General features: G+C 39.6%; 2 protein-coding genes across 2 annotated transcripts in view; one reads left to right on the plus strand and one right to left on the minus strand.

The window, feature by feature from the left end:
* COL22A1 (collagen type XXII alpha 1 chain) overlaps window positions 1-17949 on the minus strand; it is a gene marked incomplete at both ends in the record, with an annotated part of 168582 nt that overhangs the window by 96068 nt on the left and 54565 nt on the right. The window contains 9 exons of the mRNA XM_083358189.1: window positions 310-363; window positions 1533-1577; window positions 4206-4259; window positions 6678-6731; window positions 10286-10339; window positions 12601-12654; window positions 14201-14239; window positions 15853-15906; window positions 17482-17526. Of these exons, the coding sequence (XP_083214315.1) occupies window positions 310-363; window positions 1533-1577; window positions 4206-4259; window positions 6678-6731; window positions 10286-10339; window positions 12601-12654; window positions 14201-14239; window positions 15853-15906; window positions 17482-17526 (453 nt within the window). The remainder of the gene's footprint in view (window positions 1-309; window positions 364-1532; window positions 1578-4205; window positions 4260-6677; window positions 6732-10285; window positions 10340-12600; window positions 12655-14200; window positions 14240-15852; window positions 15907-17481; window positions 17527-17949) is intronic.
* The window catches only part of LOC310638764 (proto-oncogene Mas-like), a 481088-nt gene that overhangs the window by 92154 nt on the left and 370985 nt on the right, over window positions 1-17949 (plus strand). The window lies entirely within an intron of this gene.

The following is a 17949-nucleotide window of genomic DNA, read 5'->3' on the forward strand; positions in this document are numbered from 1 at the left end:
TTTCTGTCACCCCATCAGGCCACTTGAGGAGCCACCATTGTAAATGTAGAGCAGGGGTCTTCAAACTTGGCCCTTTTATGACTTGTGGACTTCAGTTCCCAGAATTCCTCAGCCAGCCGCTCTGGTGAGGAATTCTGGGAGTTGAAGTCCACAAGTCATAAAGGATGTGTGGTAGAACTTGGTCTTAGGTTTATGCAAACCCTTCATTGCAGAAGTTGATTACCAGTCCTAAGTCTTTGTATTGCATATGCATAACTAGTTCTAAAAAGGATTCTATTTTTTTTTTTAATTTAAAAATTAACCACATACCTGTTTTCCATCCAAGCCAGGCTTCCCAGGAAAACCGTCAAGGCCACGTTCTCCCTGAACAAACAAACATAAAAGCTCTGTTGGACATCTTATTCTGTGAAGTAATCTTGAAAAAGCTGCATTATCATGAACACATCTGCATGGGATTAAATATGGAAGTAGATTGTTTTGAACTGCTAGCTTTTAAAAAAATCATTTCTTGTTTGATTTCCTGTCATGGATTCTGAACTCCAACCTGAACTAAATTGTGTACCTGGTTTTGACTGTTTTGTTCTCATTTGCCCAGCATGACACCCAATGACCACCCCATCTTTGGACAATATCTCCAATCTATTCCCTACAGAGTGTTTCCAAAATTAAACCCAGAAAATCCCATGTTTGCTTGCTTCAGTGCTGAGATTGAGAACACCTGAAAGGCAGTGAGTTAATTATTTGATAAATCTGATAAATTCAAAGAATGAACTGATATCTTTATGCAGACCGTGTTTGATCAATGACAAGGGTGAAGATTCCTGGTCATGTTACGTCTATGTAGCCTGCATAGAATACATGATATATAAAACATGAGTTATAAAATGATCTAACTCAAGTGGACTGTTCTGTACCAGCCTGCTACCGGCCCTGCAGAAAAGGCAGGGACAACCCCTTTTACAAGAAGGCAAGAGGCTGGAATTACGCCTGCCAAATTTATTGCTACAAAAACAAATAGAACAAGACACAAACCAAGAAACAGGAGCTTTTCAAGCGGTTGCCTTCAGCAAACCAGCCCTCCCACGCATTCCCCCTTAAATACAGTTCAGGGCGTGGCTTCTCTCTGCCTCCTTCCGAGGAGCCCCATTGCCTTCCTCTGTTTACTCCTGATTGACTGCCTCCTGCGTCGGGCGTCCTTGAACAGGGCCAGCTGTGGGTCATCTTCATCCACTCTGTCAGGCTCACACAGCTGGGTCTGCATTGTGACCAGATGAGAGGGGCCTGGCTGAGGGCTCTCATCAAGCTGTCCAACCCCCTCAGCAAGCTCTTCAACACCCCCCTCCTCCTCCTCCTCTGAGTCGTCCGACCCAACTGCCGAACCCACAGGCTGACCCTGAATCACAACATGGACTTCCAGAGAAACGTATTTTCCTAAATATAACATATTTGACAAGGAATGTCTTTCATGAGCCAATTTCTGTTCCAAACTTGTACTCATATTCGTGGTATATTATTTGATAAATTATTCGCACCTTGTCACCACGGGGTCCTTTTTCTCCTCTTTCACCTTGCAAACCCTAAAAAAAGAAGAAGAAAAAAAGAAAGTAGAAAATTACAGGAATCATATTGACACCAACACCTCTGAGAATAACTGGATGAGTTATTAACAGGCTAGGAATGATCTCAGAGTGGCTTAATAAATGTTGGGTGCTGTTAGAAGTTATTTTAGACTCAATTTATTAAGTACCTTTCTTGAATAAAACTGATAGAGGAAAATATTTGTAGCTCAGGATTGAAATGAGCTTGAGCTTGGTTGCCTTCTTGCTGACATTTCAAAACCAGACTAGGTAACATCAACAGTGATGGCAGTTTGGTAAGGAAAAATCTGCAAATAAACAGAAACCACCCCCCCCCAAAAAAAAACACAACCAAGCTCAGAGAGCAGCAAGGACCCCACATAGAATAACACTATACAGCAATTTTTAAAACTTCTGTGCTAACTGGCCTTGGAGCATTGATCAACAAACTCAATATTTTGATTTTAAGCTATCTAAAATAAATAAATAAAAAGTAAGCTGTTTTGCAGCCAGCAAAAGGAAGCTAGTGAAAACTGAGTAACCTCCTCCAACAAAAGACATGATCTCATCTGATGAACAGGGACATTATTCAACAAGTAAAAGCTGACATTATAAAGGACAAAGATGTACAGTATAATCCATGTGATGAGAACCCATAGAAGTAGAATCAATCTAGATGAGCTTTGTTGAGGTCAATATATGCACACTTGCTATGGATAAGTTATACAAAATTGACCATCTCCTTGAACTTAATTGTGTACAGCAGCTCAACGAATGGATAAATCGATGTGTATAAATTCCTTGGAGTCAAAATTATTGCAAAGAACAATCTAAATTATTCCTCAATATTTTGTGAAAACTAATATCAGGTAAATGGGATATAGTTGCCACCTATAAAAGACAAGCTGAGACCAAAAACCCTAATTACTATGAAGATGTTTTACTCCTGAACAAACATTGTTTCATTTGGGAACTGAACGATTAAATTACAGCAAACTAAAGACTTTAAAAATGTACTCATTTCTCATTAAGCAACAAACACTGTTACACAATGTGTCTAGAATATGATGAATGAATGGGAAAGAGAGGGCATGTCTACAAGGAATACTTACATCTGGCATACGTTAATTACTAATCCTTTTCTATTTTGCCCATTTGGATTATGCAAATACTCAAGCTGGTTCAGATGTCTGAACAGGTAATGCAGACTTAAAGGTTTTAAAGACAGTAAAAGAAACTACAATTCATTTGTCTACTGTACATATTGATAAGCCTGTATAAATTCATTGTACAGGCTTATCAATGTGTTACCTGCAGATTGCAAAATAGTATGGCCCAAACACAAATTCCTAAGGAACTATTACATCCATAGTTGACCTCAGATGCATGACACACATTAAATGGACTTTTGAGTAAATCTGTTCTGCATTTGATTCCAAATGCAGAACAGGGATATTAAAGAAGCTGCTTCTCCACCCTTCATCTTCTCCAGGGTTGGACTATCAGAAAATATATCTTGGGAACTGAATCAGAAGGGCTGCATAGCTATGCCTTTGACCTTATTGCATGGAATTGTTCTACCTTCCTTAACTTTTATAACCCACCAAATATAAATGTATAATGTATAATGCCTATTTAACTTATATGCAGAGCACATCATGAGAAAGGCAGGGCTAGATGAATCAAAAGTTGGAATTAAGATTGACGGAAGAAATATCAACAACCTAAGATACGCAGATGATACCACTCTAATGGCAGAAAGTGAAGAAGAACTAAAGAGCCTCTTGTTGTGGGTGAAGAAGGAGAGTGCAAAACTTGGGTTGAAACTTAACATTAAGAAAACCAAGATCATGGCTTCCGGCCCTCTCAATTCCTGGCAAATAGATGGGGAAGAAATGGAGGTAGTGACAAATTTTATTTTCCTGGGCTCCAAGATCACTGCAGATGGGGACTGTAGCCAAGAAATTAAAGATGCTTGCTCCTGGGAAGGAAAGCCATGGCAAATCTAGACAGTACACTAAAAAGCAGAGACATCACCCTGTCAATAAAAGTGTGTATAGTCAAGGCTATGGTCTTCCCAGTTGCAATGTATGGCAGTGAAAGTTGGACCATAAGAAAGGCTGAGCACCAAAGAATTGAGGCCTTTGAACTCTGGTGCTGGAGAAGACTCCTGCAAGTCCCTTGGACTGCAAGGCGATCAAACCGATCAGTCCTAGAGGAGATCAACCCTGACTGCTCTTTAGAAGGCCAGATCCTGAAGCTAAAACTCAAATCCTTTGGCCACCTAATGAGAAGGAAGGACTCACTGGAGAAGAGCCTAATGCTGGGAAAGATCAAAGGCAAGAGAAGAAGGGGACGACAGAGAATGAGGTGGCTGGATGGAGTCACTGAAGCAGTAGGCGTGAGCTTAAATGGACTCCAGAAGATGGTAGAGGACAGGAAGGCCTGGAGGAACGTTGTCCATAGGGTCGCGATGGGTCGGACACGACTTCGCAGCTAACAACAACAATATGCAATTCTCTGGTTCTGGTTTGAGAATCACGTATCTTCTTGCCCCAGACAATTTTTCAAATTATATTGTTTCCATTTAGAATATTAAATTAACAACAACAACAAATCCTGACTTACAGGTGCTCCCACATAACCTTGACGACCTGGGGGACCGAGACGCCCTTCTTCTCCCTAAGGAAAAATGAAAGGAAAACAAGGTCTTGAGGACACAATCCAAATCTATGGTAATTTATTTACATGAACAAGTGTAAAACCTCTTTAAAAAGTAATTCTACAATACTGTAAACATCTTGTTAGCCTTGCTGAAAAGCAAACTACTTGAGCGCTAAAAGCAGGTGGCTATTTGTGTCTCATCAACAGCATATATATTTTTTGCTTCAGACCGAATCACCTGACATAAAGATGAAAAGTCATGGCATTGTCTATATGTTGCAACAGATGATAAAGGCTGCATCAGCTACTTATTCCATCACAGGATTAAGCCATCACGTGCATGTCACACACCAGGATTAATTTATGGATTAACTGGATTAAGCCCGCAACAAATTTAGGAGGGGTTGCATGTGTTTGACTCAACTAAGAGAAAGCACTTAGCTGATCTCCTCTGAAGTCAGAAGCTTCAGATAAACTAAGAACTAAGGCCTAGACTGGGAAATAATAAAAAAAGTATGTTTATATGTATGCATGTATGTATGAATCACCTGACATAAAGATGAAAAGTCATGGCATTGTCTATATGTTGCAACAGATGATAAAGGCCGCATCAGCTACTTATTCCATCACAGGATTAAGCCATCATGTGCATGTCACACACCTGGATTGATTTATGGTTTAACTGGATTAAGCCCGCAACAAATTTAGGAGGGGTTGCATGTGTTTGACTCAACTAAGAGAAAGCACTTAGCTGATCTCCTCTGAAGTCAGAAGCTTCAGATAAACTAAGAACTAAGGCCTAGACTGGGAAATAATAAAAAAGTATGTTTATATGTATGCATGTATGTACATACGTATTCATTCATTCATTCATTCATTCATTCATTCATTCATTCATTCAAATTTATTAGCTGCCCAAATCCAGAGAATGTCACAGAAAGTTATCCTGGAAGAACATCCATTACACGATGTATCCATGAGGTCACCAGGCCTTCAGCCTTATACATGCTGGCTGGGAACAATGGTTTATTGTCTCATTTACGTGGAAGGAAGGGATGTTGAAAATATAAATTTGTAAATCCAAGGAGGTTGAGGTATGAAGGAGGGAAAGGGTGGCATCAAAATGGACTAATGTACCAGGAGCCAAAACTAATCTATCGTCCAATGGTGTTACTTTTCCCCTAAGAATTTCCAAATTAGTTGTCCTTTAAGAAAAATCAGGATCCCAGTCTTGCATTTTCCACTGTAGGGGAGACACTGAAGGTGAGGCTAGGTTTGGAGGTTATGCGTGATGGTCTACAACTCCCTGAGTCAAAATTTGATAAGAAATAGTATAGAGTTGTACTGACTTTTTTTAGGTTGCAAAAACATTAATACAAATGCTGGCGGATATTTTGCTGAAACTGTTAAAAAAACACACCAGAAACTTAAGTACAAAGGAGATTATAAATCAAAATTAGTATCGCTATTAATCTTTGATGACTCAAATAGGCTTTCAGCCAGGCAAGCTATTATTACTGTATTTTAGAAATCAAACACAACATTCTCAGTATAGTCAAATATTGGCACATTAATAAATGAGTCATTACATTAGGGTAAAAAGCTGACTAAGGAAGTAAGGGAATAAGTGGAAAAAATATGCTGACAACTTTACAGAATTATATTGCAGTAGTACTATTTTATTAGAGTGGAAATAAGTAAATATTGCTTTGCAGCTGTTTGGAAAAAAAATAATATTATTTAAGGGGACAAAGGGACAATCAAAAAGCCTCTATACGTCATCATTCTATATAGAATCAACAATACTACATTTTCCAGTGAATCAGATTTTAGACAAACTGTTAATGTAGGAATAGGAGTTAGGGATCTCTTCTTACCAGTAACCTGGTGCATCTGAGCCACTGACATATTTAAGCTGGAAATCACTAACAGTAAATCTTTCCTGAAGCTCCTGTGAATCTCATTCATTTTAAAACAAAACAGAACAAAACAAAACAATAAATAACAATAATAGAGTTGGAAGGGACCTTTTGGGTCTTCTAGTCCAACCTCCGCCTCAGGTAGGAAACCCTGTAACATTTCTGGAGGCAAGTTGTTCCACTGGTTAATTGTTCGAACTGTCAGGAAATTCCTCCTTAGTTCTAGGCTGCTTCTCTCCTGGATGAGTTACCATCCATTGCTTCTTGTCCTGCCTTCAGGGGCTTTGGAGAATAGCTTGACTCCCTCTTCTTTGGGGCAGCCCCTGAGATACTGGAAGACTGCTGTCATGTCACCCCTGGTCCTTCGATAGACCAGACATAGCCAATTCCAGCAACCGTTCTTCATATGTTTTAGCCTCCAGTCCCCTGATCATCTTTGTTGCTCTTCTCTGTGCTCTTTCTAGAATCACAACATCTTTTTAAAAAAAAAAATTCAAAAAGATTTGTATATAGTCACCTTTGGGCCGGATGGTCCAGGAAGACCAGATGCTCCAGGAAGACCAGGTTCTCCCTAAAAAAAGAAGGAAAATAATAATAATAATAATAATAATAATAATAATAATAATAATAAGAAGAAGAAGAAGAAGAAGAAGAAGAAGAAGAAGAAGAAGAAGAAGAAGAAGAAGAAGAAGAAGAAGAAGAAGAAGAAGAAGAAGAAGAAGTTGGAAGGGACCTTGGAGGTCATCTAGTCCAACCCCCTGCTAAGGCAGGAAACCCTATACCCTTTCAGACGAATGGCTGTCCAGTCTCTTCTTAAAAAACTGGACAGCAAAACTGGACAGCAAAGACTTACACACCTTAAGAACCAGGGTATACAGAAAAGCCGTAAAGTAGTTGATCTATGAAACCAAAAGAGATGCTTATTTTGAGAGAAATGGAAAGTTTTTTTCACACAATAACTCCAGGTTTTCTGGAAGAGAGAACTTCACCAGTGTTGTCTACGGAGATTCTCAATCATCAGGGTATGGCGGAAGACATTTTGCTTCTTATCCAAGTAGTTTCTTCAGCTCTGAAGACCCTTCTTGAATGAGAAGCAAAACGTCTTCAAAGGAAAAAATGAAGTCCAGTCGCCTTTTTTTAAAAAAGGGCCTTTAGGTTCACCAGATTTGCTGTATAGTGTAATATCCTCCAGCTGGAGATTCAAGGGGAAGAAAATCAGATCTTCCGCATTGGAAGTCCCACCCTTCCATTTACTTATGTCTGTGGGAGGAAAAAAAATGTCTTCGCATTGAACAAAAATGAACATATTTTTTTTACGATCCACTGGTTGCTCAGTCCTGTTATGAACATTTTAAAGATACGGTTTAATCAACAGGTCAAAAACGTGATTTCAAGATGTGCACTTTAAAATCAAGCCTTCTTAATATCCTTTGCCATAAATTTGCTGAATTTTTAAATTTATCTCCCAGCTCAAAAATAAATAAATAAATAAATAAATAAATAAATAAATAAATAAATAAATAAATAAATAAATAAATCCAAAGGTGCATCATTTGGCTCTTCGAGCTCTCTGGCCCAGGCTGAGAATTTTAATTTTAATTTTAATTTTAATTGGGGGCTTTTACTTTTTCAGGGGCTGTTGTAATTTTTTTTAAATCGTTTTTAACTTTTGTATTTCTTGTTTTAATTACCCTGTAAACTGCCCTGAGTCCTTCGGGAAAGGGCGGTATACAAATCTAATTAATTAAATAAATAAATAAAATAAACATGATCTGCAAGAACCTATAAGATGCAACAGCAAGATGTTTGGACAGGTTCACATCCGTGGAAACTGTTCACAACTGTGGGAAGAAGAGCTATCACCAAAAAAAAAAAAAAGGTCCAACAATGGTGTCTATCAATGTTTAGCTGGACCAGATAGCTAAACTGCCATTCTTCCCCGCTGATAGAATCTGGCTCCATACGTTATCTGGGGGGGAAGTCCTATTTTAAGGAAAAGCAGAGTACACATCTGATAAGGACATGCAACTGAATGACAAGCACATGTAATTTATGTAGGAATGACCTTGGGAACATTAAGAAAACCAAGATCATGGCATCCGGCCCTCTCAATTCCTGGCAAATAGATGGGGAAGAAATGGAGGTAGTGACAGATTTTATTTTCTTGGGCTCCAAGATCACTGCAGATGGGGACTGTAGCCAAGAAATTAAAATACGCTTGCTCCTGGGGAGGAAAGGCATGACAAACCTAGACAGCACAATAAAAAGTAGAGACATCATCCTGTCAACAAAAGTGTGTATAGTCAAGGCTATGGTCTTCCCAGTTGCAATGTATGGCAGTGAAAGTTGGACCATAAAAAAGGCTGAGCGCCAAAGAATTGAGGCCTTTGAACTACGTATGGTGCTGGAGAAGACTCCAGCGAGTCCCTTGGACTGCAAGGCGATCAAACCAGTCAGTCCTAGAGGAGATCAACCCTGACTGCTCTTTAGAAGGCCAGATCCTGAAGCTGAAACTCAAATACTTTGGCCACCTAATGAGAAGGAAGGACTCACTGGAGAAGAGCCTAATGCTGGGAAAGATTGAGGGCAAGAGAAGAAAGGGAAGACAGAGAATGAGGTGGCTGGATGGAGTCACTGAAGCAGAAGGTGTGAGCTTAAATGGACTCCAGAAGATGGTGGCGGACAGGAAGGCCTGGAGGAACATTGTCCATAGGGTCACGATGGGTCAGACACAACTTCGTAGCTAACAACAACAACGACCTTGGGAAGCAGAACCTAGCCTGACAGGTTCTTTTAATGTCACCTTACAATAAAGTAGGATTAATTTATTTGGGTATCTTTCTTGTCTGGACTATATTGCAAGGCTGACATCGATCTTGCAAGACTGAAAAATAATTCTTGCCTTCTCTATTTCTAGTCTTTGGGAAGTTAGAGAAGCTCCCTCTAATTTTCCCCTACCCCCATCTATGGACTGAGGTGTCCTATATCAGTCCAAAGCCTAGGCTGCTGGTCTTCACCCTGCCTCCCAAGGTTGTTCTCGCATACCATTACAACAGGTCACATCTTGGGATATGGAAGTCTACATCCCAGGGAAAGGGGATTCGCTGACTTCACTACTCGAAATCTTTTTGGCACCTTAGTGGTTAAGAGACGTGGTGGTGCAGTGGTTAGAATTCAGTATTGCAGGCTAGTTCTGCCAACTGCCAGCAATTCAATTCTGACTGGCTCAAGGTTCAATCAACCTTCCATCCTTCCAAGGTGGTTTGAAATGAGGATCCAGGTTTTGGGGGGAAACATGATGACTCTGTAAACCACTTAGAGAGGGCTTTAAACACTATGAAATGATATATAAGTCTAAGTACTATTGCTATTGCTCAGATGTTGCATTTGTTGACTGGAAGGCTGGCAATTTGAGACTCTAGCATCATGCGATGGTGTAAGCTCCCATTACTTGCCTCAGCTGCTGCACAACTAGCAGTTCAAAAGCATGCAAATGTGAGTAGATCAATAGGTACCACTTCAGTAGGAATATAACAGGATTCCATGCCCCTTGATGTACGCTGACCACAGAACCATGGAAGCATCTTTGGGCAATGCTGGCTTCTTTGGCTAGGAAACAGAGACAGTGTCCTAGAGTTGGACACTGCTGGACAGGGTAAACATTTACCTTAAAAAAATGGGTACTATTGCTGAAGAATATTGCTCATGCCCTTGGAGGCATAGAAGTGGATAATAATTGTTTTCAGATCCCACCAGAGTTCCTGTGTTTCCACCCACTGAATTTCAGATGGCATACTTTTGTTTGCAGATAAATAAATAACTGCGTTTTATTGAAGTGTTTTGCTCAACTGCTTTTGAGAAATCTCTAGTCACAATGTAACATTTTAATGGACGATAACAGAAATTCCTCCTCGGAGCTTCCCAGAACCAATAATCTATAAGAAGTCTGTTTTCTCCCTTGGCCCAACCATAGGTAAATAACCTGCTTTTATTTGCTTTCTTACATCTGGAACCACAATATTAATCCCCTAGACATGTTTCATTCAGTAATGATTGATTCAAAGAGCTGGTTTATGTTACAAGGAAAAGAGGATTTTTTTAAAAAAAGAGAAGAAAAAAGCTTACAGTTTCTCCTTTGGCTCCATCGTTCCCTGGGACGCCAGATGCACCAGTGGAACCCTAAAAGGATAGAGATTATGATGGCAAAATAAATGGGAAATCATAATGAGATTTTAAAACAGCATTGGCTAAAAGCAGGAGGGCCTGAATAATAAAGAAGACAAATCTCGACACGTTCATCTCGAGCCACATTAATTTGTGATCTCACGGCTGACATATCATCACTTCCGAAATACAGGGATCAAGCAGCGAATTAATTATTTGATAAATGCTTGTTGGAGTGATGTACCATAACGCCAATTTCCAAACTCAAAAGGTTCAGTGGATTCTTTTATAAATAAGTAATTGCAATTTTTTTCCCCTCTCTCTATGAAGAGATCATACGGTTTTTCAAAAAAATGGGGACAAAGTCCCCTTGAATACATTTGGGAATTCTTCATGCTCTCTGAGCTTGGTTTTGCTTGCGGACATTTCATTACTCAACTAAGTAGCTTGCCCTGCCAGTTTTGGTGGTGTAATAACACAGTTGGAAGGCACCTTGGAGGTCATCTAGTCCAGCCCCCTGCTCAAGCAGGAGACCCTGTACCATTTCAGACAAGTGTCTGTCCAGTCTCTTCTTAAAAGCCTCCAGTGATGGGAGCACCCACAACTTCTAGAGGCAAGCGTTTCTACTGTTTTATTGTTCTCACTGTCAGGAAATTTCTCCTTGCATCTAGGTTGCTTTCTCTCCTTGGTTAGTTTCCATCCATTGCTTCTTTTCCTGCCTTCTGGTGCTTTGGAAAATAGATTCTTTGTGGCAGCCCCATAGATATTGGAACATATCTATGTTCCATAGAGCCTTGGTGGAGCAGTGGGCTAATGCCTCCTTAAGTAACACCAGCTGCCTGCAATTAGTGCAGGTTAGAGTCCCGCCAGGCTCAAGGTTGACTCAGCCTTCCATCCTTCCGAGTTAGGTAAAATGAGGACCCAGATTGTTGGGGGAAATAAGCTGACTTTGTAATAATGCCACTTGGGGGGGGGGGGAAAGCCCTAATAAGCAGGCATATACATAGAATGAAGGCTACTGCTAAGCACATTGATTTGTGCTTTAAATTGTTAAGCCGCCCTGAGTCTTCAGAGAAGGGTGGGATATAAATGGGATTTTAAAAAACAAAACACTGCAATATCATGTGTGTACATACACACACAAACACACACAGAGCAAGCAGTAAACCTCACACTGATTGTGTTCAAACATCTGCAAACAACCAAGCTGAGGGAACATCAAGGACTCTACGGTTGAACTCTTGAGCTAAAATATTCTCTTTCAGTAAGTGTTCTTCGACACATATTGGTTGTAAATTGTAAAGAGTTTATTTGTCATAATTCCTACAGTCCCCTCCCTTTTTTCTTAATAAAACTTACTAAAGAGATTCTGTGAGAATGGTGCTTGAAGGATTTCTAGGTTCAGCCAATGCAAGGCAGAGGATAATAATCTTCTAGAAAGCCACTTCTCTCTTAACTAAACCATGATAAGATAAACAATTGCTCATGTTTCAGTACCCTTAAAAATGCCATCAAAATGTGTTCAACCTTCTTCTCTTTTCCTTTCTCCACGCATCCCCAGAGAAGTAAAATATTAATAAGGCAGTTAAATTGTAATCTCTCTGTCCCTCAGATGCTTAAAAGGCCAGGAAAAAAAATCTCTGTTCTGTAATGATAACAGCCAAGAAATATTTTAGCACTCAAGTAATAGTTTTTTTTTAAGAACTGGTTCCGTAGCACTTGATCTATCTTTTCTTTCTCTCTCTCTTTTTTTTCCTTTCAAGCTATCTTGAAGGAAAATGTTTCAATGAACAGATGTTAAATCAGATCCAAGAAATTAACGATGTGGGAAATGGAAGATTTTATATTTAAGCTTTAGAATAACCAAACAGATTAAGGATAACCAAACTGGGGGCAATATTTTGATTTTGTAAACTGCATAGAGAGTGCTGTAACGCACTATGAAGTGGTGTATAAATCTAAGCGCTATTGCTATTGCTTATCCAGATCTGAAAATTTACTGAACGGGTCATTCTGATTCAGACAGTTGACCACCAGGATTATGAGTTCTTTTTTTAGTTTCTACTGAATTATGTCATAGTTGATGTTCAGTTTTTTTGCATTTGATTGAATTGCAGAAAAAGTCATATAAAACCGCAGCCGTTATAATCACTACCTGTGTTTATTTTTATGCCCCTGAAAATGTTATATTATGTTGTGTTCTGTTGTGCTGTGCTGTGTTTTGTTGTGTTATGTTATCATTTTATATTTTATTTTATTATTGTAGAGATACTTACCCTTTCTCCTCTCTCACCCATTAAACCAGGTAAACCTTGGGGTCCCTTTTCACCCTAAAAGAGCAGAATGGGAAAAAAAAATATTTGTATAAAATATAGCATTCTCCTAAAATAGGTAAAAAGAGTACAAGCACTACAATCCACAAGGAGTCCTGTTGATATTTTTTGAAAAGGAAATTATTCACAGGGTTTGCTAACAAGGCAAATTTTTCAGTTTCTCAAGATTTGTATGCCAATTTTTGCTCAAATGTTTCCTGCAAGGGAAAAATTTCACCTTATCAACGCATTCAGTAGATGTCAGTGCATTGCCATGAAAGACCATTTGCTTTCCAGGGAAGGATGAAAAATCAGAATAAAATGTTGCAGGCCCTTCTAAAGCCAAGGAAAACCAAATAAACTTGCATGCCCATCTGCCCTCCCTGAAATTTCTGTGGTGGCTGAGAAATCAGCTGCTGAGACAGGCAATTACAGGATCTCAAAACAATTATATGCTTAGTATTTTGGGTCAGTGAATAAAACAGAAACCCTGTAATTGCTGTGTTCCAAAGGGGAAAGAAAAATCAAGACACAACCAACACAACACACACACACACACACACACACAAATCTTAGTTTTCTTATCTGGGCATGAAGGGACAAGTAAGCTGATATTCTGAAGCCTTTGAAAGACAGATCTTCCTCACAGTAAGAAGTAGCATAGGGTGACATTTTCTGCCTGTCACCTCTTTGAATCAAAATGTAAGATGAAATAAGGGGGAGGGGAAAAGGGGGAAAATGCAGCAATGATGTACACAAGTTCTTTGTCTTCTTAGTGAAATAGGGAGCAAAATCGATCAGAATCAGAGCTGAATGGTGCTGAATTTAGGAAACAACTAGGCCATGAGGACTTCAGGCGGCATCTTTTTACTCCTGACAGGACAAACAGAGAGACAGATACACACCCTGACAGGGAAGGGAGAAGTTGTGACCTTCAAGACGTTACATGAAGCATCATGAGCCAAGTCCCATTCCTTTTTTTACCTATATATGTCTCTCACACACATGCAGAGAAGGTAGGCCTTGGATTGTGATGTGGGCACTTTCCATCTAGCAGATTTTAATCCATGGATGGACAGATAGAAGGGTAGAAGAGTAGATAGGTAGATAGTTGGGCAGGTAGATGGCAGATGGATGGATGGATGGATGGATGGATGGATGGATGGATGGATGGAGAGACAGAGGGTCAATACCTGGGGAAACAATGAGGTCTTAAAAGGCATTCCAAAGGCCAAGAGGTTAAGGGCCTTCTGGATAACTTGTGAACACAATTCTATAGGGCAGGTACCACTACTGAAAAAGCCCACATCCCAGATCCTGTCAGATGGCATCATTTATTAGAGGGGACCTTGAAAGCACCCCAACTATCTGATTTGATGGGTCTGGCAGATATCCTATGGGAGTGGCAATCCACTAATTATATCTGGCCTTATGCCAAGTAGAATTTTGAAGGTGCTAACCAGGATTTTGAATTTGCACCTGGAATGAAACTGGGAGACACACGAAATTAACACAAACTAGACCATACACTCAAGATGCTCTTGAACTTATATTTCAGTGATACCTTTTGTCCTTTTTCTCCTCGTCCAAATGTTTCCCCACCCTGCAAAGAGAAATTAATAAATCCAGGATCCACAGATGCAAGGATAAGGATATGAAAGGTCAGAACTAATGCACAATGATAACAGCTATATCAAGCTATGAAACAGCACACTGATTAATTGAACACATCCGATTAATAAACCATTGTATCTTCTGCTAGCATCAAGGTTGTAAAGCATGAACCAGATTGTGTGGAAGATTCTAACCAAGAGGTCAAGGAAAAGTCCCTACTATTACGACCTTAACAAGAATCAAGAGGAACTTCCATCAAACAGGTGCTGTCCAGGTATGTTGAACTTCAGCTTCCATAATCCCCAGCTAATACAGATAATTGTAAGGGGGTGGGATAATTTCTTTGATACAACTGGATAACAACCCAATTGACAGGGTGGTGCAGAATTTAACACTTGAAAACCTCACCTTTATTAGCCGTGTCACATAATTTCTTTGAAATTGGGAAGGATCAGAACACTATTGTCAATGCTGCTAACCTCGGATATTCTTGCTTTGACAACAGATGAAAATGCAGCCATTTTCTCTATGCTTTTAGAATTAGTTGATGCTGGGAGGAGGGATAGGGATGAGAGTCCAGCTAGTCATAACAATAAATACTCGGCTGTGGGAACCCAAGGTCATTGGGCCCAGAGCTGATAGCATTTTGGCAGGATGGAGAGCTGGGGAGGAAGCCCACACGTCAAGATAATTGGGGAATGTGATTTAAATATTAAATATTAAATATTCTTTAAGGTAAACAATGCCTCAAAGTTCTTTGGAAGGGTTTCATCTGTCAGAACCATAACAACTATTTTATACTTCACAATAATAACAAGAGGTCTTTGAAAGATAGCTGAAGTAAATATTTTTATGAAAGGTTGTAAAACTTTAGGTATATGTTCTGGTAAATGAGATCTGAAAAAATCTAAATAGAATTTCTCCTGCAAGCAAGGAGGTAGATTCAAGGACAATCTCTCTAATTTTGTGAAAGTCAATATTATCTCTGCTCCCATTTTTTTAAGCTAGTTCTTTAGATCCCTTCAGAAATAATTCATAACAAAACTTTGGCTGTAGTGAGATGTTGAATCAGGGAAAACACACATATATGAACACATTGATTTATGTCTCTTCCAACCAAGATTTCTCCATATGGATGGGCAAGGATCTAAATCAGGGGTGTCCAATCTTAACAACTTTAAGACCTGTGGACTTCAAATCTCAGAGTGGCTGTTTGGGGAATTCTGGGAGTTGAAGTCCACCAATCTTAAAGTTGCTAAAGTTGGACATCCCTGATCTAAATAGAATTTATAATTATTTTTCGATGACTATGACTTTGGCTCTCTGAAGAGGAAGTTTCTACCATCTGTTTTTCCTATGATGAGAAGGTCAAGGATATTACTGTGGGCAGAGTTCCTGAGACCACTGCAGACCTCCTCCATAACTAATTATTTTAAAATATTCAACTGGGCTCTTCCATATCTGGATTTAGAATTTATTTAAGTTAGTCCATCAGGACTTATTCTGATTGTTTTTTTTTAAACTGTGTGAGTTTTCTCACAAGTATATGACTACATTAGGATTGGAAAAAAAGAATATTTAGGGTCTCATAAATTTTCTTACTGGTTCTCCTTTGTCTCCCTTCGGGCCAGAAGGTCCAATTGGTCCAATGTCTCCCTTGACAAAAATAAAGATATGTTAGCAAGAAGAATCAGAAGGTTGGCAGTTTGACAGGTTGAATTCCGAGTGCCACGTAACAGAGTGAGCGCCTGTTACTCGTCCCAGCTTCTGCCAACCTAGCAGTTCGAAAGCACGTAAAAATGCAAATAGAGAAATAGGGACCACTACGGTGGGAAGGTAACAGCGTTCCGTGCGCCTTTGGCGTCTAGTCATGCCGGCCACATGACCACGGAGACGTCCTCGGACAAGCGCTGGCTCTTCGGCTTTGAAACGGAGATGAGCACCGGCCCCTAGAGTCGGAAACGACTAGCATGCATGTGCAGGGGAACCTTTACCTTTTATAGCAAGAAGGAAATGATTTTCCCCCACTGACCTTTATTACCATAGCCAGTTTTTTTATATAAAAACTTAATGGTGAAACATGCATCTCTTTATCTAACATGGAGAGGAAGGAAGGAAGGAAGGAAGGAAAGAAGGAAGGAAGGAAGGAAGGAAGGAAGGAAGGAAGGAAGGAAGGAAGGAAGGAAAGAAGGGGAGGATAATGAGAAGATTGCATAGATAAGATCTACATCCAAGAATATTGCTTCTGTGCATATGTTGAAATGGTATCTATCATTTCCAGAGCTATAGAGTTAGTCAGAAAATACACATCCACAAACGTTCTGAATAAATTAGAATAAATAAAACTACAATGTGTCATATCCTTAGCCTTATTATACTGTCTTTTTTCTAAATTCTAATCAACTAAGACGGCAAAATAACTGTAAAGCATTTGCAGATGCCATCTGCAAAGATGTTGATGGAAAATATTACCATCCCACCATTACTCTGTGAAAACATAAATCATGGGTGGGAAAAAAAAAACATTAAAAGGAGAAAACAAAAAAGCAGAAGCCTTTAATGCGATGTCAGCGTCAAACAAACCACTCGACACATCAAACCAATCGTGTAGGCAGGTCTGCTTTGAGAGTTAAACCGGAATCTGTATCGTATCTGGCACTATTTTGGAAATGCTATGGGACACCACGAATGGAATGAGTTTTTTAAGGTTGATTTCTTACACAGGCAGAATCCTGTTCAATAATTGCATTTTGTTCTATTAAGTTGGCCGGGGTTTGGCATCTTTGGAATCATCTTGAGTGCCAGCCGTGGTTAAGGCGATGGCGATTACAAGATAAGAGTGTTGTGCTCATCAGACAATAGTTCCTGTGGCGGGATTCAAATATGTGAACAACCGGTTCTCTGCGTGGATGCTGCTTCCGGAAAGTCCATTCTGGGCCTGGGCAACAAAAAAATTAGCTACCGTTTCTGCCGAAGTGGTGCGAACCAGCTGAATCCCACCACTGAATAGTTTTTTTTTTTTTTTTAGCAATTTCTCATTCTTTCTGCGAAAGCCTCCCTTATTAGTTAAAGTGCCACAATTAAAAAATATGGCCACCCTGTTTAAGGCTGGGGAAAAAAACAACAACAATAAGAGGGTATAATACTGAAAAGAAGAAGACACCCTTAAGAAAAGGTTTGGAGCTTATGTTTCCTTTTTAAAATATGTTTTATTCTTCGGACAAGGCTGACCTTTTGTCCTCTTGGTCCGTCAGCTCCAGGAAGGCCTCTCTGCCCCTGAAATGAAAAATGTAGGCTGTTTAATAGCAAAATTAATCATTGCTTCTAACATGTTATGAATCCTGACTTAGTGGCCTGGTGTAAGCAGTCTGCAAATCTATAATAACTGTTGAAAACAACTACATGGGATTGGGGGGGACCCAAAACATAATGGTGAAAAAAGTAAGGTTCTACATATAGGCAGGAAAAATCAAATGCACAGGTATAGTATAGGTGGTACCTTGCTCAATAGTAGCAACTGTGAGAGGGATCTCGGAGTCCTAGTGGACAATCACTTCAATATGAGCCAGCAGTGTGCTGCAGCTGCCAAAAAAGCCAACACAGTGCTAGGCTGCATTAACAGAGGGATAGAATCAAGATCAATTGAAGTACTAATACCACTTTACAATGCCTTGGTAAGGCCACACCTGGAATACTGCA

The sequence above is a fragment of the Vipera ursinii genome, assembly GCF_947247035.1.
Source record: "Vipera ursinii genome assembly, chromosome: 3".
NCBI classification, from domain to species: Eukaryota; Metazoa; Chordata; class Lepidosauria; order Squamata; family Viperidae; genus Vipera; species Vipera ursinii.